The sequence below is a fragment of the Mirounga angustirostris genome, unplaced genomic scaffold, assembly GCF_029215605.1.
Source record: "Mirounga angustirostris isolate CCGP_5_RB_7025 unplaced genomic scaffold, mMirAng1.0.hap1 SCAF_12, whole genome shotgun sequence".
Taxonomy (NCBI): domain Eukaryota; kingdom Metazoa; phylum Chordata; class Mammalia; order Carnivora; family Phocidae; genus Mirounga; species Mirounga angustirostris.
The window spans coordinates 79,572,113-79,598,659 of record NW_026991720.1 but is presented as its reverse complement, the minus strand read 5'-3'; the positions used below and the strand labels follow the sequence as shown (position 1 = coordinate 79,598,659).

At 33.2% G+C, this 26,547-nt stretch overlaps 1 protein-coding gene across 3 annotated transcripts in view; it reads right to left on the bottom strand.

Annotated features, from left to right (window-relative positions):
- Window positions 1-26,547, bottom strand: part of PCLO (piccolo presynaptic cytomatrix protein) — a 398,901-nt gene that overhangs the window by 112,134 nt on the left and 260,220 nt on the right. For all 3 annotated transcript variants that reach the window (XR_010406551.1, XM_045864796.3, XM_064575346.1), the window contains exons 9-10: window positions 23,053-23,143; window positions 3,809-3,934 (exon numbers count right to left, since the gene is read on the bottom strand). Coding sequence is in view for 2 of the 3 variants with exons in the window: in XM_045864796.3 (XP_045720752.2) it covers window positions 3,809-3,934; window positions 23,053-23,143 (217 nt within the window). In the remaining variant the exon portion in view is untranslated. The remainder of the gene's footprint in view (window positions 1-3,808; window positions 3,935-23,052; window positions 23,144-26,547) is intronic.

Genomic DNA, 26,547 nt, shown 5'->3' with positions numbered 1-26,547 from the left:
TTTTTTTTTCCAACAGAAAACTGACCTTATGCATTAAAAGGAAGAATGAGAGGTTGCAAAAAATCATTCTTGGTCTGGTATTTGCTTAAGAATGTTTAGTAATGTTGCAGAGAAATAAGTTTTAAGATTTTGGAAGATTAGTTTCCCTCAAGTATCTGACTATGTAAGTTTTTTCAGAAAATCATTACAGAATTTTACAAAACTAAAAGATTGGCTCAGGAAATTTTGATTAACACAATGCTCCCTAATGGCTTTTTTAGTTTCAGAGGATAGCACAAGCCTCTATTATGAGTGTTTAAAAACAAATTTCTTGAGAATAGCCTAATGATTCTGCAATACTAATTACTGCTAACTATCAGCATTCAGAAACACATCATTTTCCTACATTCTTTAACAATATAGACAACCTTGTTCAGAAAGATTTTTCAAAAAACAATGAATAAAAATCTTCTTCAGGAAGTATAGGGGGGCTTTTTTCCCTTCGTTACATAAGTCAGTACTTTCAGAATAGCACTTGGCTTATGAGCATTGGAAAACCTACATGATTGGTCAGTATGTTTTAAATGCACAAATCCAGAGAATAAAAAGCTAGAGGAAACCTGGAAATACTCTTGCTCTTCCAAAAGTCAACACAATCAGAATCCATGGCACTGAGTGCTACAAGAGCGTAAGCATGTGAGACACTGATGAGTCTGAAAAGCCTACTGTAGGAGAAATAACCAAACTTAGAAAAAACAGTAAAGTCGGCCTTTTTTTTTTTTTTTTTTAGCAAGAGCTTCACTGTATGGAGTGGGGAAAAAAAAATACAGTCTAAGAATTCTATGATCAACCAAATGTCATTCATGTTTTCAATCAACAATTTTAAATCATAAAGGCTCAGTGTACATACTTTTGTATTCAGAAATGCAGAAAGATACACTTGGAGGACGTCAAATCAATTCCTAAGTCTACCTGGAATTCATTCTACAGATGGAGATATACAGTTACATACACACAAACACATATTTTATCTATTTATTCATATACATACAATTTTCCCTTAGAAAAGAATTAATTTTAAACTAATGGTGAATTAGCCATCTTTATTGCCTTCAATAAATAAAATTTTATTATGGTCATGCAAAATTTTAATTACTAAAAAACCACAAGACTCCAGTGATATACACTTGATATTGTCATAGTGATGCCTTACCTAAGGCATAAAAATCAGAGTTGTGTTTTAACCAATCTACTGCTCTGAAATTTTATGATAATCTATCAAAGATTGAAGGTGAAGGCTCTAAGGATACTATGTATGAATAAAGCACATAGTTACAGACAAAACAAAAACTATGTAAATATAAATACATATACATAAACATATATATCCTGAAAATATACAGGTCAAACAAGGTGCGTCCTTGTGGATTCCCATTTGGACTGATGGCCTTCTAGTCAGTTCATCTTTGCATATAAAGGGAATGAACTTTTATCATTTTAGCCTGGTGGCATAAGACAAGGAATAGCCTTTTGGATGGTTTGTATGTTAAAGTAACTCCTTAAAATATTTAATGTTTCAAAAACAGGATCTAAATATTGAATCAAGACATCATCATGAAGCTAACAGAAAGAAATACTACCAAGTGTTTTATGAAAGACCTATGTTGCAAGAGTAAATAAAGCAAAGATAGAAAACATAAATAACAAATAATGGGTGTGCATTTTACAAGAACTGGACTCCAACCAGAGGATCTGTGTTCACGGAAAGGCCTGGTTTGACACTTTGGCAAATCTTTGGGAGAATCACTAAATAAATAATTAAAATAAAATCTTAAATAATATGCATATAGCTTTTAATGATTTCCCACTCTAACCAAATAGGTGGACTGTAAGAATACTTCTTCCAAAAATGATGAGAAATGGAGCATGTAAAATTTTAGGTTCATTTCAATTTTCTCTCTTGAATTAATATGTATTATACCTATTTTTTTAATTTAAATTTTTGAACTTAAAAATGGCTACATAGGCTATCAAGTACAAAGAGTATCATTTCATAACAGTATGCTTCATTCAAACTGTTTTTCAAATCATCCTGATTTGTAGTATTTCCCAATTTCCATGGTGTAAATACAGAGGAGGGTTTCTTTCTTCAAGTATCTTTGCAAAACCATAACACAAACAGTTGCTGCAATTTTTTGTCTTAAAATAAAAATAGTATATGCATTTCCTTCTGGAGTATGCTGTATGAAAATGATCATATCACTCCCATTCTTAAAAATGGTCTCTATTTTAAAAAAATGTCTCAATTTCTATAGCTGAAGTAGACTGCAACACCTAAGGATTAGCATTAGGAGTGATAGGATTATAGTCATAGAAACTCCATACAGACTCAGTGTTCTGTTCATAATTGTTATATCTTGGTTCATTGTCTTTATCTTCTTTTAGATATCTGGTTAATTCTCCTACATTTCCCTGTTTTATGCATGACATTAGAATATTTTTAATAATATGCTTTCGGTTATATATTAGGTAATGTCCTGGTAAACTGGCATTCTGAAAACCAACAAGGAAATAAACAAACAAAATAGGCCTAATTTATCACATTTATCTATTTCCACTTTGTAAAAACTCCCACCATGACCAATTCAAGCCATCAAAGTGACACCATTCAATGTGAAGTTGGGAAGAGCCTATCTTAGTGAGTTGGTACAAGTGGGCTCCAGTAGAATGCTGTGATGAATCAATAATGCCTCAAGTTTATTTATTCCAATAGGCTATCAAAATATACAGGGACTTTTTTGGTAGGTTTCAATACATTTAAGAAAATGACAGTGAATAATTTTAGCATAATTAAAATGTTAAGCAATGGGCAGCATTTTATAAAACTATGAAATGACAGAAAAACACCTTCCAACTAAGTATTTTAAATAAAATAAAATGATAGGTTGAGGCTATTTTATGATAAAAAATATTCATCATAAGCAATATCATTGAAAACTTGTAAACTATATGTTAGAGTTTGGAAAATGCGAATGACATTTAATTAACAAGTGAAAATAATCATTATGCATTTTGAGAATCAAGCATCTTATAACATTTGAAAGAAAGTGATAAAATATATTTTTATGGCCCTTTAGGTACATCTCTAAAGTCCATTATTTTAAAATGCTTTTGATGTAATAAGGTATATAGTATCTAGAAGTAGACAGTAACCTAGCACAGGAGTTGGCAAATTTTTTTCTGTAAAGAACCACAGAGTACATATTTTAGTCTTTATAGACTAGTTAGTCTCTGTCATGAATACAGTTCTGTTATTGTAGTGGGAAAATACCCATGTTCAACCTGTAAATCGATGATCCTCACTGTGTTCCAATAAAACATTGTTTACAGAAACAAGCAGCAGATAGATTTGGCCTGTGGGCTGTTCATGGTTTGCTGACCTGACTTTAGTGTGTACTGAATCATCTGGTATTTTACAGTTCTGATTTCAATATAATTTTTTTTAGTATTTATAAAAAATTAATCCCAATGATGAAAGTTTTTTTTTAATAATATTGCCCAAGTCAGTAAACAATATTGACTAATTAGTGTTTCTTAAACAACATAATCCCATAGCAAACCAACAGCCAAAAGGACAATGCAATTGAAAATAAAATGAATATAATTGTGAACACATTTTCTTTTATATTACTATACCAAAATTTCATAATCAACTATAAGGAGAGAGGTTTACCTAGACAGTAAATAAAGAGGAAACCTGCATATGAAATTAAACTATATTTAATAGGAGTACATTCATTTTAATTTACTATGAAATCCTTATTCTTACCTTCTATAAGTTTCCCTGTCTGTTCTGCATTTCCTCCAGGAAGAATTTTGGCAATATAGGCTCCAATTTCTCCATTATGTCCAGGGATTTCTTTACCACCCACAATTCTAATTCCTAATCCATTACCTGTATTGGAAAATTAGCAAATTATTAGTCATAATTTAAAGGGACAACAGTCATCAGAAGTTATAAGGTGCACCAAGAGTTGGCTCTGGTAAAAAAAAAAAAAAAAAAAAAAGTGGGCTCTGGTGTCCAGAAGCAATCTACAACATGAATGCTGGGACTGGACACTAATAACAGAAGGATATTATTCTGAATTCAGTAATAGTTGATATGAAATAGCACATTTTGAGATTTTGGTAAACTCTATGATGAATCACCTGATACTAAAAAATAATTCTTTGATTCAGCCATATCACCAAGCTATGATACAAATATCTTTGTCCATTTTTGACCAGATACTTTATAAAAATATTGTATGAAGATGTTCCCACTATAAGAAATTCCAGAGCCTATAGTTCACTTATGAAATTGAGGAGCATTTCACTTAAAAAGGCAGTAATGGCTATCGTAAGTTGAGAAGACACAATCCAAGCATGTGATTGCAAATGATAAAATGAAAACACGATCAAAACTTGTGAATTACGATACACTTTTTAGCCTTAACTGATCAACTAACATTGTCTGTGCATTTGCGTGGCACCTACTGTGAAGCCCAATAAAATTATTCTTGACTGATGAACAACTTAGTAAACTTTTTTATTTCATAGAACAGATTTTTCTGTAAATAACCACATGCAGAAAAAGATGGAAAATGATTATTATGTGAAAACTAACTGAGATAGAAATGAACTGTTGATGTTTTAAGTTTATATTTTTTTAATCAGCTAAAAATTAGCAAATATATATAAATATAAATATATAGCACCAGATATATATATTTTTACCAATGCCAAGGATATTTAAAAATAAAAGTACTTTAAAAAAGCAGAATTCTTCTTCTTAAATGAAGATAGTTATTTCTTTAAATTAAGATGGTTTCCATTCACTGATTGAAGTACCATTTTCAACTCTTTCAAAATCTCTGAATTTTAAGAGTCAGCTCTCTTGTAGATTCTGTTCCCTTCCCATTTTACTCTTCAAAAACAATCCCTGTAGTCAGCATCAACACAGTACAAACATTCAATAACCAGTAACACCGGATTATGAAATCCTTCTGTCATCTACCTTGTATATTTTGGTACAATGGAAAAACATCATTCTCAGGTTATATGACGGTTCCAAAGGAATTTCCTCTCTCCTTTTCTTCATCCCTTCCTTCCTTGTATTTACCCTCTTTTCTCTCTCTCCTTCCCTACTATTTGCCTCCCTCTTTCTACTTTTTTACCACGGTAAGTGGTAAGGAAATGTCATAAATCATCTTTTGGGATCTGAGACTGACCACATCTGAAGATTTACCTCAAAACAAAAATGAAACAAAAAGAAATTAATTGTACGTGTCTAAGTTTCCTGCTGTTGTCAAGGGGACAGAGTTAAATAAGATACTGGCTTTCTCTGGCCCCACTTGTGGAGTTTTTCTGTCACCAGTTTCTTGGTCCATTGCTTCCACTATGAGTAGAGATTAATTTATGATACACATTGAATATAACTGGGTGAATACAGAACATCATCTAGTACATGACCTGGTTTCAACTAAGTCTGCGTAGAAACAGTTGATTTCTTAGACAGTAGGCTTTAGGGATTCACCAGGATTGATCCTACAGTAAGACATTAGACAGATACAAATAAAGGGTAGAAGATGCAGAAAAGTTCTTAGCCACTCTTCATTCAATTAGTCTAGCCTATATTTTAGTGTGCGAAGGACAGTTTGGAAATTGCAAAATGAGGATTTAAAAATAGCTGGCCATAATTAAAGGGTTATTTCATGGAATTTATCAGTAAAAAATAAAAATAGTTTCTTGATTTCACTCTCCATGATTGAATCACTCAGAGCTGTAATTTACCACTTGTTAAACTTCTCATAAAAACACACACAGATACTGAATTTCTAAAGTGGTCAGTGGAGCCATATCAGTTTTAAGATGTGGTCAGTCTCAGATCCTAAAAGATGATTTAAGAAATTTCCTTCATGGACAGGCATATGTTCAAGATCATGGCTTGCATCAAAATTTATCATAATGCTAGAGTATAGGAGAGTACAGCAGGGTACAGTAGAGTGCTCAGGGCATTTGGTTTTAATTATTTCTTTTTAAGCTTAAAAGAGAGAATGTAAACATAGCCCATGAAAAAAATTTCAGCACTATATATTATAGGGCACAGCCATATGCTTAAGGATCTCCACATGGAATTGTTATGCCTCGTAAAGATATAGCTAAAAGAGTAGTTGTGGAACTCTAAATTCTATTAATTGGTATAAGTGACTATTTTTAAAGATTCAGTTACAGTTTCATTCTGTAGATGAAATTGTCTTAAGAGTTAAGTAGTTGGATCCTTAGTACCATTTGATTTTTGGTGACTGAGTACACTCTAAAATCTTGTAGTAAAGGATCAGTGGAAAGAAATTATAATTATATCCATCTTAATAAAGTAGCACAACACAATACTTATTTAATTTTGTAAAATACAGCTTCATACTATTGAATTCTAATACTCAAAACGCTTCCTAAATACATGTTATATGCCTCAGTATCTATCTTAGGTAAAGTGAAAGTAATGTACAGTTATGACAATACTGTGAGAAATAAAATTTTATATGTAAAGAAGCCACTTCAAGCACATAGTAAATTTTCAAGAATTACTGTTGCTCTGGTTGATGTCGTTGTGGTTGCTGTTGTATACTTTGTATACAACAAAGTAGCACAGAAATATTAAAGTTTATGATAAAATAGAATGATAGAAAATAAAAAGACTCAGAAAGTATAACAGTTTTTTGCTTATTTTACAGTGGTTACATGTATTCTAGTTTGGACATAATGAATATAAAGTTCATTTACATGATTCCTAATTATTTAAATCTGGACATTTTGATTTCATATTTCTATAGTTGCACTTTGATATTTTATGTATTAAATGCAGAAAATTAAACAAAAATATTTCTATAAAAATAAAACACCCCAACTCAAATCTAAATTGCAGAATTCAATAAAAGATTTGGTAAATTCAAGAAGCAACATTAATTTTTAACTGAAAGGCCTATATCTGAATGGTCCTTGATAAGTGATGTTTTACTGTTTTTCAACTTTTGACAAATTTTTATCAACATAAATTCCTTTTGCCTCTCTGCTTATATTCTATCCAAAAAATTAATAAAATGCTTCCTTAGTTAGATGTCTTGAAAATACAGTGGTTTTGCTCAAGTGAACAGTGCAGCAGGTTAGAAAGAAAAGTAGTTACCAAAGAGAACACAGAAGCTTTAATAAAAGATTCTCAAAAGTTACAGTAATTTCACAACATATAAGCAGAGATGTTGTTGAAGAAGTCTTACAGAGAAATCTAACTTTCAGAATCCTTTAAAGTATGTAGAGAATATTTTTAAGAAAAGAGAAGTTCAATGATGGATGTAGCAAAACCATTAAGAAAAAGTATTACCTTAATAACCTTAGGATTATAATTTAAATATACCAGTCTTTTTAAGTCTTCATTATAATTATGTGGTAAATATACTATTATGTATTCACTTTTAATGTTCCAGGCCAGGATGGCAACATAGGAGGCTCCTGAACTCACCTCGTCCCATGGACACACCGAATCTACAGCTACACGTGGAGCAATTCCCTCTGAAAAAAATCCAGAAACTAGCTGAATGACTCCTACATATTGGTCAATGAGAAAAAAAAAACAAAAATGAAAACAAAACCACATAAAAACAGGTTTTGGCATACCTTCAACTACTGGGAGCCATTAAGAACAAAGAAGGCAGCTTGGACAATCACTAAGGTTTGAGAGACAACAAAAGCTCAGACGAGGCTGAATCATAATGCTTATCTCCTATATGAAACCACTGCATCAAGACTAGGAGAGGTGACTGTTTTATCTAATGCTTAGAAATCAACACAGAGAGTCAAAACAATTGAAGTAACAGAGGGATATGTTCCAAACAAGAGAACAAGATAAAATTCCAGAAAAGGACCTTAATGAAGTAGAGAGAAGTTATTTGATAAAAAGTTCAAAATAATGGTTATAATGATGTTCACTGAGGTTAGCAGAACAATGCATGAACAAAGTGAAAATTTCAACAAACAGAATATATTAGAAAGTACCAAATGGAAATCACAGAGCTGAAGAATAAAATATATGAACCGCAAAATTCATAGAGGGGTTCGCTATCAGACCAGAGAACTGGAAGAAAAGATGAGTTAACTCAAAAACAGAGTAGTGGAAATCATTTAAGAAAAGGAGCAAAGAGAAAAAAGAATGAAGAAGAGTGAAAACAGATTAAGGGATTCATGAGACACTATCAAAATGAAAGGCATCCTATAGAATGGAAAAAAATTACAAATCATATTTCTCATAAGGGTTAATATAAAAATATAAATGCATTTAGAGAACTCATACAACTCAACAGCAAACAATCTGATTTAAAAATATGCAGAGAAACTAAATAGACAATTTTCCAAAAAGACATACAAATGGCCAAAAGGTACATGAAAATGTGCTCAACATCACTAATCATCAGGGAAATGCAAATCAAAACCAAAATGAGATATTACCACACATCTGTTAGAATGGTTATTATCAGAGTCCATAGTCTCTCATGGTTCATTTCCCCCTCCGATTTCCCCACCTTCATTTTTCCCTTCCTTCTCCTTTATCAAAAATATAAGAGATAACAAGTGTTGACAAAGATGTAGAGAAAAGGGAACCCTGGTACACTGCTGTGCTGGGAGGAATGTAAATTGTTTACGGCCACTATGGAAAACTGTGTGGAGCTTCTCCAAAAAATTAAAAATAAAACTACCCTACGATCCAGCAATCCCAGTTCTGGTTATCTATCCAAAGGAAAAGAAACAGGATTCAAAGAGATATCTGCACTACCATGTTCATTACAGCATTCACAATAGCCAAGATACGGAAACAACTCAAATGTTCATTGATGGATGACTAGATAAAGAAGGTGTGTGTGTGTGTGTGTGTGTGTGTGTGTGTATATATATATATATATACACACACACATATATACACAATGGAATATTATTGAGCCATGAGAATGAAGGAAATCCTGCCATTGAGACAACATGGATAGCCCTTGGGGGCATTATGCTTCATGAAATAAACCAGACAGAGAAAGACAAATGCTGCATGGTATTACATATATGTATGGGGAAAAAGTAAAACTCATAGAAAACAGAGTAGAAAAGTGGTTGCCAGGGGCTGTGAGTTGGGGAAATAAGGAGAGGTTGGTAAGAGGGTACAAACTTTTAGCTATAAAATGAAAAAGGTCTGAGGATCTAATATAAAACATTGTGACTATGGTTGTTAACACTGTACTGTTTAAGTGAAATTTGCTGTGAGTAGAAATTAAATGTTCTTACACAAACACACACACACACACAGAAGATAAATACATGAGGTGATGGATGTTTTAATTAACTAGATGGGGGGGATCCTTTCACAATATATATGTAAATCAAATCACCATGGCGTGCACACTAAATATCTTAAAAATTTATAAGTCCATTATACCTCAATAAAGCTGAAATAAAAAAACAAATAAAATGAGCTGTGTATAAAGTAAACATGAGCATATTAAGGAGACAATCTTTATATTTGCATTTGAAGTTTAAATCTACTTTAATTTTATATGCTTATTAACACGTTACATAGAGTATTATAAAAATGTTTTTCTTTTCATCTTAATATATGAAATATTTATGATGTAACTATTGGAACATTAAGTTTAGACAAAATTAAAAAACTTGGTTCATTTTGACACTATCACATGCTGCATCTAAGCATCAAGGAAAAGCAAAATTTTATCAGTGAACACACTATCTTATGAAGAGTAGTCCTTAAATCAATGGAGTTTATTATTCACAATAAAGTTATCATAGGATAATGATATACTGCAATTTAGTCATGTCATTAGTTGGGCTGAAGAAGAAAGATTATCTATATAAATATTAACGCTAATGAAGTACTAAAGATAATGGAAAAGTCCCCAAAGGATAGTTCAATTAAATCTATTTTTATAGTTTATACATTAATTATACTCCTGAGTGAGACTGTGAAGTTTATTTTTATATTCTTTCACCTACTAATTTCTAGGTTATAAATTATCTATATAAATATTTAGGAAAATATACCAACTTATATTAAAAAAAACCATAGCAATTTCTCCTTTGTGTTCTTATCAAATGCTACATTAATTCATTAATACTTGAACATAAAGACCCAAAAAATATTTTATTACTTCACCATTTTTCTTTATTTTTACTAATTTTTGTTCTTTATGAGAAAAGCATTCCTACAAATACAACAACACATATCACTTGCTTTAATAACAATCCCTACTTGATTGTTTCCAGCAGCATCAAAATGGAAACACCACCTTAATACGAAATCTAATCTGACTCTAAACCTCAGTATACAAATTACATACTCAACTATTCCCATTAGCTTTTTCTAATCCAGTCAATTGCTCTGTAGCATTCTTTTTCCTAGTTTTAAATACATACCCTTTACATACATGAAGGATTCAGAGAGAACATTTTTTGTCACATTTCCATGAACAAAAGTTTGCATTCTTCTTTTCTAATGTAATAAGACTAATACTAAGATAAAAATGCAACACAAAGCATGTCTAAAACGCTATTCATACTTATACCATACCTAGAAGAGATGGGCCCAAGTTGGGCCATATGACTGAAATGGCCATTGGTATCGGAAATAAGGAAGACATATATACATATACATATATATATATACACACACACATATATCTTCCATATATACACACATACAGATACGTATATAAAACATTATATATATACGTATATATACACACATATCTGTCGTCGCACACCGAAATAATGCTCTCAGATACCAATCTGAGGGGTCATACAGGGCTGCCTCTACAAGGGAGAGTAGCAGCAGCTGAATTCTGCACATAAATTTTATTTTGTTTTTTATCAGCAAAGCAAGGACAGATGTATCAAAGCATGGGGAGGGAATACAAAGAGATGGCAATTATCTTGAAGCCAGAAAGCAGGTCTGTACCCTCCCCTATGCGCAGGCACACAAGGAGGAGGTTATGGAATAAGGGAGGAACGGGATATCTGCACTTGCAATCACCCGAGGCACGAAGGGGAGTTGAGGGTTACTTTCTTTCATATCTCCTTATCTATGCTCTGCCCAGGAGATCTCTATGCCCAGGAGATGATGGGATCCTATTCCTACGGGGCCATTGCATCCAACAGCTGGAGAACAGGAAGGCTGCTGATGTTTCAGATGCTCCCACAATCACTCCTTAGAGCTTACAATAAACTTTCTAGGAATAACCTGACACATATCTTCCAAATATATACACAAATACATGTGTATATAAAACATTATGTGCATAGATAGATGTAAAAAAGGCACAAGTAAGTATCAAAAGACACTGGAATTCTGGCTTTGTTGAACAACATCTTTCAAATAAAAGATATTTTGTACACCGGTAAAGTAATTTTATTAAAGGTGCATAGGATTTCTCTCTCCTGAAATACTTCAGAAATAATTCCCACCAAGAAAATTTCCCAGGACTGCCATACTAAAAAAATCATGCTTCATTCATTCAATAACACATGGATTTATTTCTTTATTTTAACTTATTTAAGGCAAATGCAAAATTATAATCAGAAAGACCAAATCTGAGATGTTTGTATGATACTCCAATAAAAGGAAATTAAAAATAAACTTAATTCATTTAGCAGTACTTAGGGTCCAAAATGAAATAATTCTTTGATATGAAATTGGATGTTACAAAGTTAAAAGGTAGGGTCAATTTATAGATTTGGCCTTTGTTTTTTAAGATTTTTATTTATTTGAAAGAGAGAAAGATAGAATGAGCATGAGCTGGGGGCAGGGAGAGGGAGAAGAAGCAGGCTCCTTGCTGATCAGGGAGCCTGATGCAGGGCTCCATCCCAGGATCCCCAGACCATAACCTGAGCTGAAGGCAGAAGCTTAACCGACTGAGCCACATAGGCACTCCTATAGATATGGCCTTAATATTTACTTGTTTAGATATTGATCACATGATGGCAACCCAGGTCTGGGAGTGGGGTCATTTACTATGTGTGTAAAAGAAAATTGTTATATTGCAAGATACTCATGTAACCCTATATTGTCAGTGGAAATAGAACAGTTTAAACTTATATTACTGTAATGCTATGAGGAGCTTTTCAAAATAAGTGCCAGTCTTCTTTAATAAAAGATAAGTAGGAAAAGAAATACTATTGCAATTCAAAACTTAGCAATAAGCGTTCCTTTTGTACTTCTGGAGATAACAGAAGATTGTGGCAGACATCATCTATCGTGACTCCCAGCGAGTCACTTCCGGAAGCACCCCCTCCCTTTGAGGGCAGGAGGAATGTGTGACTTAGTTCTAACCAATAGGATCTGACAAGGTAATGTGATAGTTACTACCATGATTATATTATCTTAGCCAACTAAGATGAGAGTTTGCTGCTGGCCCTGAAGAAGTAACCTGCCATGTGTGAGAGGTTAGGAGAAAGCACCACAGGGCAAGATGCTGAGGAGCCTCTAGATGCTGAGAGTGGCCTGGCTGACAGCCAGGGAGAAAACAGGGAGCCTAGTTCCATAATGGAAGGAAATGAATTCTGCCAATAACCAGAGGAGCTTGGAAGGATATTCCCAACAGAACGCAGCTCAGGCATCATGCAGACTGCAGCATTGTGAGATCCTGACCAGAGATCCCAGTTAAGCTGTGCCTGGATTGGTGACCCAAGAAAACTGTGAGATATTAAATGTGAGCTGCTTTAAGCCATTAAATTTGTGGTAATTTGTTACACATCAGTAGAAAATTAATACAAAGCTAAAAGTTGTATCCTGAGTTTTCTGTGCACACAATATAGATGGACATTATCTTGGTAGCAAAACTTGTGGAACATTTGTGTTTATAGTAGTTACCACAGTGAATGAGCAGTGACAGAGCAGAAGACAGGCCATGAAAAAATTACCCTTTGTCCCACAAAAACAGAGGAAGAGCTCTGTGATCAGTTCTGCAATGCTGGGATTCTGGTATAATATGTGTAGGAAGCATACAGCATCTAGGCAACACTCAATACATAATTGGATGAATATTGAATGGATAAATACTAAAACACCTATTTTTCCCCCGTGGGGCTAATGCATCAACGATAAGGTGTTAAAATAATTTAATTGTATCGTATTCTATTCTTAGAAAATGCCTTAAAAATTACATTATCTCTTTGGATGTTAAAAGAAAAAGAAAAAACAAACAAAGCCCCGTGTTTATACATGAGGGAAATGAGGCTTTACGAAGCTAAGTGCTCAAGGCAACACCTAATAATATGGCAAAGCTAGAGTGAAGCCCACACTCTTGCTCCAAATGAGTGACTAGCAAGGCATCTCCTATCTGGTTAGCACCAGAGCATCTGGTTTGGAATCAGAAGGGATGGGTTTGAGAACAGCATATCCAGCCCTTCCTTTCCCTGTTCACTTGTAGAGAGGAGAGCGATGAGAGGGATTGCAATTACGCCATTAAAGGAAGAATCCATCAGGATAGAAGAAATATGTTGGGAACTAGCAATTCTCAGTCAAGTCAGTTAAATCACCATTTAATCAGTAGCGGGAATTGATTAAATTGATTACTTGATGTGAGTTTTATGTAATATAATTTTTATTTTTCTACTGATGCATAAATGTTTATACCATCTTATATCTTTAATAAACATGACAAAGAAGAAATTGTTACTTTTTTAGTGTTACGGTTTTAATCATTTTTGTATTTTTGCATTTGTATTACAAATATGAACTGCATCTGTATCTGTTAAATGAATATGTAATTGGATTAATACTTATAGCTTGGTATGCAAATCTGTAAAGAACAAAGTACGCACAAGCCTGGTAGCATAATAATGGTTATGATTACCACAAGTTTTGGGAAGAATTGAGAAACTGATTAGGTAAGAGAAGTTCTGAATTTGCAGAGTCACTTAGACATAAAACTAAAATCCAGGTGTCCAGATAATGTCTGCACTACAGTCTAAACCTGTTCTCATCAAAATCAATTTGCTATTGGTGAAGGAAGTATTCAACAGTCAACAGCTTCTATCTTCCAGTATATATCAGGAGATACTTTTCACTAAAGAGTTATCTAATGTAGTTATTTTGGTTATTTTCATTACTCTATTTAAAAAATTCTTACTACTACCTGAAAAGAACAAGAAGTGTTACATGTTGCTAGGTGACCAGCTATGAATATTCAAGAACATTCCATTGAGACTGTGCTTTAAACAAAAAGAGAGTTGCTTTTCTTTATTTTCATCCAATTTTCTATTACATCATATTTGTTGAACTTTTAACTGTCAAATGTCTCAAAATACATGACTTTGTATGAATTCTGTTTGGTTTCTGTACTGTGTGCCAATTTTTTTTTTTGTATTTAATATATTATTTGATTTTTTTCAAACTCTTTAGTATCATCTTCAGGGAGAGAGGCAAAAATAGGAAGAGTTTCTTCTATGTGTCTTATACTTTTTTTTTTTACATTAAAAATTATCTCTACAAATTCTTATGTTATGTACTGTCCATATCATCTCAGGACAAAGAAGCTGAGACTAAGAAAATTTAGAAACTTTCCCACATTGTCCAGCATGGAAAGAAGTTAAGATTCGAGCCCATTTTTTTTTTTCATGACTCCTACATCCTTGTTCTTTCTATATTCTTCTGCTCATGACTCTAATTGCCAATAAAATATCCTAGGAGATCAATATAAATCCTTACTCCTTTAATTGAATTTCATTTCTTATTGCCCATTTACCTGTAGCCAATTCACGTACATTTCTGATTTACACTCTTACATTTCACGTTAACATTACTGTTTGTCCTCTCTTCTCTAAGGTTAAATATCTTGAATGTCTTCACCTTCTTCTCATGGAATCAAACATCAATTCCTTTAATTTAATTTTATGAAGAGTGTATAGAATAATGTGCTAACCAACCTCCAGTTAGAAGCAAAGCACTGCCTTAGCAAGAACAGAATTGTACAAGCAATATTTATCCTGACAGATGTCAGGTGAAGTGATGATGTTGATGTGGAACTGGCCTGGACAATAAACACTTCCTTTGTTACTCGGGAAACGAGTGCAAGCTTTCATTAAAATTTACCAGGCAGAAGTTGTGAGTTTTAGAAGAGATTCAACCTGATCTGCATTTTATATCTATAGGGTATATTTTTTTAAGATTTATTTTTTTGAGAGAAAGAGTCAGAGAGAGAGAGACAGAGAGAGAAAGAGAGAGAGAAAGCATGTGGGGGTGGAAAGGGGCAGAGTTTGAGGGAGAGAGAGAGAATTCTCAAGGAGACTTCCCACTGAGCATGGAGTCTGATGCAGGGTTCAATCCCAGGACCCTGAGATCATGACTTGAGCCGAAATCAAGAGTTGGCCATTTAATTGACTGAGCCACCCAGGCGCCCCTGTGTCTATAGGTTTATACTCAGTTTGTCCCTAAAAATAATTTGAGAGGTTTACAGTGAGAAATTGTATCATATATAACTGTACTCTTACAATGAGAAATTGTATTTATATAACTGCACTCTTAAAATGAGAATGAAAGTGAAAAAATCATCCTGAATGAGTAGGGAGAAATTTCTGTGTCAAGGTTCACTTTGTAGGACCTGTTCAAGTTCTAGCAGTTAGAACGGAACATACATTGTCTCGGGATGACAGTTACACTTTCTCCTGTAACTCTCATCTCTGCAATCCAATTTTATTTAAAAAATTAAAATAAGGTTAACTAACTGTTGTTGGCTTTTAAAGCTGTTCTGAAACATTTCTGCTCAGCTTTTTAAAATGTTAGGCCAAAATATCTCTTCCAGTGAGTATTAAAGAAGGGGGGGAGAGGAAGGATCTCTATGGCAGGTATAGGGCAGAGTCCCTGCATTCTCATTACAATTAGACACTAACATTCTTTAGGAATAAAGCAAGGATGTCTACTCTCATTACTCAGTTCAACATTGTACAGCAAGTTTTAGCAAGTGCAATAAGGAAAAAAAAAAATTAAGCAGTCCTAATTGGGATGGAAGAAGTAAAACTGTCATTATTTGTAGATGACATGAACTTGCATCCTTAGTAAATCTTAATGATTCCACAAAAAAAATCTCATAGAACTAAAAACAACATTAGCAAGATTATAAGCTAAAAGATCAATATACAAAAATTAATTGTATTTCTATAAAATTGCAGTGAATAGCCCAAATTGAAATTAAGAAAACAACTCCATTTATAATAGCAACAAAAAGAATAAAATAATTTAAGAGATATTTAACAAAAGAAATGCTAGTCTTATACACTGAAAACTATAAAACCTTACTGAAAAATACTAAAGATCTAAGTAAATGGAAATAGTACATGTTCATGGATGGGTTGGTTCAGTGTTGTTAAAATAGCAATTCTCTCAAAACTGATCTATAATTTTTTTGTTTTGTTTAGTTTTGTTTTTAGTATTCTTTCATTTACATTTTTAAAAAATTTTTATTTATTTTTATTTTTTAATTTAAATTCAATTAGCCAAGGTATAGTACATCATTAGTTTTTGATATAATGTGATATAACATGATTCATTAGTTGAGTATATCATTTCAAGGCAACCCCCGTCATAATCCCAGCAGACTGATGCTAAAATATTATGGAAATTAAAAGGATCTACAGTAGCTGAAACAATTTTCAAAAGGAGGATTTAGACTACCAGATTCCAAAACTTAACATAAATTAACTGTAAACAAGAGAGTATAGTATTGGTGAGATAACAGGCACATACTCAAAGAGAAGAGAACTGAGAATCTAGAAATAAATCCTTGTATTAATGGTAGATTGGTTTTTTACAAACGTGCTAAAGCAATTCGATGGGGGATTTTTTTTTTAAGATGCTCGCACAAACAGATATCCATATTTGTGCTTTAAAATAAATGACCATGGACCTCTGCCTCACACCATATACAAAACACAACACAAAATAGGTCATAAACCTAAATGTATAACCTTTCTGATATAAAAAAATAAAAGAAAATCTTTGTGATCCTGGGATAGTTCTTAACACTCTATCAGGAGCAGCCTGGTCCCTAAAGAAAAAAATACTGATAAATTGAATTCCATTAAAATGTAAAACTTTTCCTTTAAAATAAACTGTTAAGAAAATAAAAACACAAGACACAGACTAGAAGAAAATATGTTCAGGTCATATACCTTATAAAGGACTTATATCCAAAATATGTAAAGAAGTCTTACAACTCATTAAGAAGACAAACAACCCAAATAAACAATTAGCAAAGTATCTGAACAGACATTTCACCAGAGAAGACATATGCATTTTTATAGTCACCTGAAAACATGCTCATACATAAGTTATTAGGAAATTGCAAGTTAAAACAATGAGTTTTCATCCACACCCACCCCAAAAGATAGCCATTACCAAGTGTTGGTTATGACATGGAGAAAGTAGAACCATGAGACACTGCTGGAAAGAATGTAATAAGGTACACTCATTTTTGGAAAACTATTTGTCAGTTTCTTAAATAGTTAAAAAGAAACTTACCATAGAACCCAACAATTCCATTTCTAGGAAACCATTAAAAAATATCATATGTCCAAATTCAAACTTGTATGCAAATTATTTAAAAACTGGGAAAATCCAATGGATAAAAAAATGTAGACTATCCAAATAATGGACTACTTGGCAACAAAAAGAGCAATCTACCGATACAGGTGACAAAAAGATAACTTCAAAAATGTTGGTAAGTGAAGGAGCCAGACACCAAAACTGCACACTGAATGATTCAATTTATATGAAATGCCCAGAAAAAGCAAACTTAGAGACTGAAAGTAAATCTTTCACCTGTGGCTGGGAGAGGACTGTTGAAGGCGGATATTGCTAGCAGGCTCAAGGGAAATTTTTGTAATGACTGAAATGTTCTAAAACAAGATCGTGGTGATGGTCACACAACTCCATACATTTACTAAAAGTAATCGATTTCTACACTTACAATGTATACATTTATGATATGTAAATTGTACCTTATTAAAGCAGTTTAAATAATAACAATAAAAAAGAGCTATCCATATTTGGCATTGCTACCAACTCAGAGCCAATGAGATCTGTTACATTTGTCTCCTATTTCTAAAAGCTCATAAAGAGGGTAGACTAACGAAGAACAGAAAATGAGCCACTATTTCCACTGAAGACACTGCTGTCTTTTGAACCTAAACATATTTAGTGTTCTTCCCTATTACACTTGCTAATTAGTCTTTCTAGCCTTGCAGATGTAGCCAGCCTGTTATGGAACCATACATAAGCAAATATCTTTTTTGAAATCAGAAGAATTTCTTTGGCTTGTTTGAAACAGCTGTGTTTCTGGAGCCATAAGATGGTTTGAAATAAAAAAGAAACAGATTCATTTCTTGAGCATTACATTTTATTCTTTTTTCCCCTGATAATTTCTCTCTAAGAGAAGAGGGAAATAACATTCATGGAGTGTATAGTAAGTATAGGATTTTGTGCTAGGTTCATTTGCAATTATGTGAGATACATAGAGCTGGTCTTATTTTCCAGATAAGCAAATTTATTCTCAAAATTTAAATAAGCAATAGAGTTGAACTCCAACTCAGGTCTTTCTGCTAAAATTCACTACCTATTCTCTCCACTTTGCAGCCTTGTGTTTGGTGGAATAAAGACTTTCAAAATCATTATACAGTTGTTGATCAGTACCTATCACTCTATCTTTGAAGTTTTCAGTTAATAGTCAAAGGATCTATGTTCTAAAAATTATGGATCATTTAAAAGAAGACTGTATTCATGTATTTCTCTCTGTGAACATCACAGAAATATAAATAGTGGTACATAAATATATGTGTGTACACACTTATACATACAAGTGTATAGGTATGAAAATAATGTTTTATAAATTCCTTGGCTTTATCTAAGTTATTCCTAAAATTCTATTGTAATAATTACTTATATTTCAGATTTTACTACTGAATTACGAGTAAGTTGTAGATAAGGATATGTGTTGTGTTCATTCTATTACCCTAGCAATCAACCCAATGTAAAGCACACCAGGGGTGTTCAATAAATATTAACAATTAAAAATTTATCCAATATAAGTTATAAAAACAGTTGCAAAATACATTTTATGTTGTATAGTTTTTTTTACAGGAAGAAGAAAAGCTTATTTATATTTTTTTAATGTTCTCTATAAATATCCTTAGAGTAATGGTTCTCATACATTTTGTTTTAAATAGCCATTTATACTCTTTAATATTACTAAGGACCTCAAAGAGCTTTTGTTCATATGGATTACAGGCCTGTATCGTAATTTAAGACTGAGAATTTAAAAACATTTATTCATAAATTTAAAATGAACTCATTCTATGTTAAAATAATTATATTTTTAATAAAAGTGACTGTATTTTAAAAATAAAACACTTATGAGATGGGTGGTGTTGTTTCACATTATTGCAAATCCACTGAAAATTGAGCTAAATGAAATACGGCTAAATGCTCATATCTGCTCTGTGTACAGCCTGTTGTGATAGCACATATCGTGTAACCTCCAAAGACCTCTGCTGCGCATTTTCACAAGAAAACGGGGGTGTAAGGCAAATGCTACCTTACCATTTACTATGAAAACAGTTCTTTGTGGACCCCCTGAAAGAATCTTGGAAACCATGAGGGTCTCCTGCTCGAACTTTGCGAAACACACAGAGGAAACAATAAATAAAACACACACTTTCTATTCCTGTCTTCTATTTTGAAATTCTTTTTGAATCCAAAAAATAAAAATATTTTTTCTCTTTTTTTTTGTGAGGTATACTTGTTTCACGTAATTCTTATAAAACATTTTAACGCTACACACCCTGTTAGGGTGGTTTATTTTCTTTAATTTTTTAAAGAAGATTTCATTTATTTATTTGAGAGCAAGAGAGAGAGCACAAGTGGGGGAGGGGCAGAGAGAGAGAAGCAAGCTCTCCGCTGACTAGGGAGCCTAAGATGCCAAGGCCCAATGCCGATGCAGGGCTTGATCCAGGACTCTGGGATCATGACCTGAGTGGAAGGCAGACACTTAACCAACTGAGCCACCCAGGCACCCCTAGAATGGTTTATTAAACTATCATAAAAGATACACAGTTTTTCTACTTTCAGTGGGTTTATATAACCGAAATGAAAATGCACTAATGACTATTTGGACCTTCTGTTAGGGAGGGCAGATATATTACATTTTATTCTTTACTCCTTCCTTGCTTACATCCTATCGTGTTTACAAAGGCATTTAAATTTTTGGTTAGATAGCTTTTTCAGTACTGATGAAGCTACAAGCCACTGCTCATTTTCTCTAAATATGAAAAACAAACAGGAACTTATTTTTTTTATTATGGAAAAAGTCATACATATAAAAAAGTAATGCAAGCCTATAATAAAACCCAGTGTGGTCAATCTTCCAACTCCAATCATTATCAAATCATGGTCAATTTTCTCATCTATTCCTTCACCATTCTCCACACAACTAATTTTGAAAGAAATCCCAGACAAGATATTGTTTCCTCTGCAAATATTTCAGTATGTAACTCTAAAAAAAAAAAAAAAATCTACCCTTAATTTTTATTAAAAACGTTAACATCAAAAGTGGTAACCATAGCCAAAAAACAACAGTAAATCTTTAATATCACCAAATGTTCAGCTAAGCAAAAAAGGCTTTTGGTTGAGTGGCCAACAACGGAGAGATCAGCCAGGAGCACAGATGCTCTGTGCTAGCGTTTGCCTGCCGTTAGCTTAGACCTTTTAGATCTTGTTTGCCATAGAAGTCATTTCTCACTCTAGCTTTGCATATACGTGTATTTAAATCCCTTTGAGGTACTGAAGATTTATTTGAAAACATCAATTACTTCAAAACATTTCATTTACTATGAAATTATGCTACCCAAGTACACATGGAAAATATATTCAGTAGTATTCAATGCAAGGGAAAATAATGGGGAAAATATTTTTATTTTTATATTAGGTAAATATCAAAAGAAAAAGGGGTATGCAGAGAGATGATACAGAACGCTACTAGTAAACATATTGTTCAAAACAATGATTCTTGTTTCTCATTTCGTAAAATCTATATACAGAGGAAACTGAATTTAGTTTTCAGGCTAGAGTATTTATAATGAGATATTAGTAGCTCTCATTTCTGTCTTTCCTATATTTTAAAACTTTTTTCCTAATAAAACAAAATAATAAGTTGCAAAAGACAGGTAAGAAGGTTGAGGGGATGACTAACGCAGTATAAAAGCAATAATACAGCTAGAAGATAGATACAGTGATATAGAATTCTGGTGATTTAGTAAGATTTCTGTTGTTTGCACTAAAAAAAAATTTGGCATTGTTGGAAAGTACAATGTTGTTTTGCTTTATGAGCTGGAGGGAACTGAAATAGTTTGTAGAAGTAATTATTTCATAGAGTTATTCCATTGTAATTATTCCAATCCATAGAGCCCATGGATTTTAAGATTTACCCATGGAATTTTCATCAGTGCTTAAAATACAGTGTGCATGCAATAAAACTATGAAAGTTTAAATTATCTGTCTCTGGTAGGAGAAAAATTACCCAATCTTAAAAGGAAAACAGCATTAGACTCTTAATCGATTCATTCTCTATGAAAATAAAGAGAGGAAAATTGCTCAAAGCAAAACCTGTTCCACATCTTCATGCTCCATGGTCTAAAATATGCAAAGAACAGGAGCAAGTAAACTGAAAAAATATCTATTTTTGTCCTTTGTTATATCAGTCCTTGCAGGAAAAAAAAAAACCCTCCAGCATATATACCATGTTAGATATATCACCTCTACATATGTTCATATATATACATAAACATATATATTTATGAATATTTTCTGTTGATGTACAGTGTCTATAACAAGGAATATACTTGAATGAGAAGACAGGTACTATTCATATTTCAAAAGTCATTAACTTTGACAGAATTTATATTTTGTCTCAAAGATCTAAACAAAAAAAATTTATGATATAAAAATTCCATTATCTTTTAAAAGCATCAAGGTCATGAAACACAAAGAATGCGAAACTATCAGACTGGAGATGAAGAAGGGATGACAGCTAAATGCAATATGAGATCCGTATAGGATCCTGGACCGGGAAAAAAAAAAAGAATTTAGTGGGTAAGTGGGAAAACTAAAACTCTAGAGAAGGCTTGTAGATGTGCGTGTGTGTGTTTTAAAGATTTTACTTCTAGGTAATCTCTACACCCAACGTGGGGCTTGAACCTACAACCCTGAGATCAAGAGTTGCATGCTCTACTGACTGAGCCAGCCAGGCACCCCAAGGCTTGTAGCTGTTTTAATAGTACCATATTAACTAATGTTAACTTCCTGGTTCTGATCTCCTGATCGTTATTAGATAGATGTTAACATTAGGGAAACTGAGTAAAGGATGGGCAGAAGAACTGACCATACTATTTTCTGGGAGTCCAGAATTTTCTAGGAATCTAAAATTTTTTCAAAATAAAAAGCGTAGAAACCTGTCATACGTTTTGGTTCGTAGAAACCTGTCATACGTTTTGGTTCACATAAGAACACAAACAAGTAAACAAACAAAAACTCAGCATAATTGATAATGTTCAAATTGACAAGGTATAGAGGGGTTTATTCCTTAGAAGAATCAGAAATCTTTACTACCTGTGTAAGGATGTTTTGTAGTTCTAAAACCAGTGGCCATATTGCTCGGAGCAATAATTATGCAGTATTATAATGCCATGTATGTTTTAAAAATGCAATTAAGGAAAAAATGATCTAAATGTGTACCACTTAGTAATCTGTCATATTAATGACCATGCCCTTATAATCTTTTATTTTCAAATGTGTAGCCTGCTTATTTTTTGAAATTCTCCAAAACACAATTTTGACATAAAAAGTAGTATTTTCTAAAATTTGATAAGTCATCTAAACTGAAATCCAAATACATATCCTAATCTGATATTAAAATAAGTAGATTATTTGATTTCCTTTACCTGAAACTGTGTGATCCTTCGAGTCTCTTGTTATTTTTATCCTTGCATGAGGAAAGATGTAGTGCATAGTCTTCCCGTTCATCTGTATAATCTAAGATATACATATGATAAGGTGAACAATCAATGTTTAAAGGCACTTAAAATGCAATATACAGATTTAGATTTGTTTCAAGTGTGTTGATTCAATCAATAAAAAAATATTACCAGATTCTCAAATGATCACAATTCAAGCATCTTACACTATACAGTATTATTAGTTTCTGAGTTGATTGTGATCTTTATTTTTATAACCAATCATTCTTGCAAACTGATTTTCTGTGTTTGGGAAATTGATAGGCACACTTAACAGGTACTAGAGGATGTCTGTTCCTATAGTAGTACATCAATGACAGTGGTAGACAACGTATGTGAAAACGAGTGAGTCTCTGATTTTGTTCTGGGCAGCCTAGAAATGGAAAGGTATTTTTAATTTTTAGCAATTAAGTGGTGCTGGCGGAGAAAAGGCAGAAAAAAAAATCCTCCTACTATACATCTTTATCACTCTAATAGGACTGCTTTACATTTGTGTTGCTTTGATTTTATTGTAGAGTTGTGCTTTTGCTATGCATACCTACTAGAAGTGCCAATGCACACTGGATGCTGAGGCTAGTTCTACACAAATAAAGCTTTTGCTCATTGTAATTCTTTCTGAGGCCTTCCTTTTATTCGAAGCTGTGTTACTGATGGAGTTATTCCTCATTTACTGTTGACATTCCTTTGGGTAGAAACATCAACGCTGAAAGCTACTGTGGCTAGCCTGTGATCCCAATTCTCATTTTTGAGATTTGAATATGAGAATACTAGAGATTGCATTAACGCTGTTTTCCCCTGGCAAAATGAGACTTCTGAAACAAATTAGTGAATGCAAACTTATGTTTTATATTTTATGGTACTTTGCTTTTAAATGAGATTTGTGAAACAATACGAGATAAAAATAGTGAAATATCTAGTCATATCTATATTGAGGATTTTATTAGTATGAAATGTTCTATCACCTTAGAAAAATTTGACTAAAATTACAAACAAAATAAAGTTTAGTAAAGAGACATGCAATATTACCTATTTCAGAATATGTTTAAGAAGTCCGTAAGAGAATTAAACCAAAATATTAAATAGAAGTTAGAACCCAAGAGATGTTGATTTGTGATTCCTTGAATACTCGTGTGGTTTTAATGTGTAAATCCACCGTAAGACTGTTGAAATTCTACATATTAAAAGTAAAATATGTATTGAAAAACACAAGCTTAAATTATAGCCTGTCGCTTTTCTCCTCTTCAGGAAAGAATAAGCTTAATCAGGTTTCTGATGAACAGAAAACACTCCCCAAACAGCAGAATCCTGTTGAGTCCAGGGATATTATCTGAACTCTTCAAAGTAGAACTGTTGTTTGCAAGATTACAAATAAATTATGGGCAGTATAATCGGTTCGTCTAGATAATTTGTGCCACTATAACTTCGTAAGCCACCGAACCTTATTTATTTATATTCATGGCAAGAAGAGTGTATACATTTTCCCTTGATTCTCCGTCTTATTTTCTCTGTGTCGGTATCTGTCTACCTCTGCCTGCTTTCTTCTTCCCTCTCAGTTTCTCTCCTCTGCCTTTCTTACTTTCCCTCCCTTCATCTTTTCTCCTTCTATTTCCCTTCTTCCACTTTTATTCCTCCCTCCCCAATCTGCATTTAATGATCTTACTTTTTTTTTTACTGAAAATTAAACCATGTTCATTGAAAATACAACAACTATTAGATATAACTGAATTTTGCTTTGGTACTGTAGATAACTAATTCAAATTGGCATGATTTCATTTTAAGTATCTTTAATTTCATGTTCTATTTGATCACAATCTTAAAAAGTCACTTTTTTCCACTTGGTCAACAATAAAGTAAGAAAATGCATTTTCATTATGCTATTCTTTCCAATTCTCTAGACTAGGGAGAAGGCGATGTAAACTCAAGTGCATTTGTTGCACAGTCTAGGAGAGCTGTAAGATTTTCCAAACTTTTCAGCAGAGTTTTATCAGCTAGCCATTATCACCTTCTAATTTGTACCTCTGATGATGCTAGTAGAAGGGATGTTAGCATCTTCATTTCCATAAAATGTTGCTTTCAGAAAACCTCATAGCACCTCCTGTAATTTCAGAGACTGTCTATAGCTAGCATCACGAACTCACAAAATCAAAAACATGAAACTGCCATAATTATGATCAAAGTGACCAAAAGTCTGTAGAAAGCAGTGGTATCTGTCTTCCATGTATGAACTAGTTGGATCTTAGCTTTTTTCTAAGCCTTGCAGGTCAATGTTCAGAGTTCTCCAGCAGATGGAGTTTCAGGGTCAGTGTTGCTTCTGCCAAATAAGAGTAGGAATGAGGGCAGGACTGATGTCAAGTAGTGCCCACACTTTTTCCCGACTGTGTGTCTCTGGTAATACTGTCTTTTGGTGATTCTGCACTGAAAGGGCTATCAACTTTATGCCTCCCAGCAAAAGGATTCTTCTCTACCTACAGATATTTTCATGAATAATTGAGCCTTCATACTTATGAAATAATAACACTTGTGTTAACATACTGTTTATTCATAGGGACATTCATCTTTTTCCCTCTCCTAAACACCATGCATGCTAGATACAGGGGAGAGAGTGTCCTTCCCAAGTACTGTGCTAGGCCCTTATAGGACTGCGGTGGATGCAGCAGGGAGCCCCTGCTCTCTAGGAGCTCATAGCCTGTGACATAATGCATCCAATACTATTGGAGCACAAAGGAAGGACACTTGCCCTGATGTGTGGGGAGGCGGTGGTGGTAGTGTGAGAGAAGGCTTCTTATAAGATGGGGCACATACACGGAGACCTACGTAATGAGTAGAGGAGCCAAGATGAGAGGAGGGCTGTTCAGGGAAAGGGAACAGGATATCCAAAGGCCCAGAATATAGAGGAAGAATGGCTCTCTCAGAGGAGCTTAATGTACCTCAATAATGCAGTTGCATGAAGACTGCAGAAGACATGGGCGTAAGGGCAGAACGTGGAGGCATTTGATACTAATCAAGAAGTGTTGACCTTTAAAATTACCCTGTGAGGGCTATTAGCCCTATTTATAGATGAAGTGAATAAAGCAAATCCATATTTCTTTCCTTTCAAATATATATATATATATATGATGCATATATTCAAATAATAAGATGATCTTGAGTCTAATAAAAATTCAGAAAAAATTTTCTGTTTCTCATGTATTTTTATATGTTTTTAAAGCAGATAAGTTCATGTTTGTATTAATCAATTTGGTTTTATTACTTTTGCCTGCAGGGCATTTTATGAGTATAAATTCTTGTTATGTTTAAGTTTCCAAATAAAAGCATCTGGGTTTATTAGTACCAAGAGCTCAATATTACCTTTTTATGATTAGAGATCAAACAAGTGAATAAAATAAGAGCACCATTTTGCTATTCTCTCTAGACCAAAACACA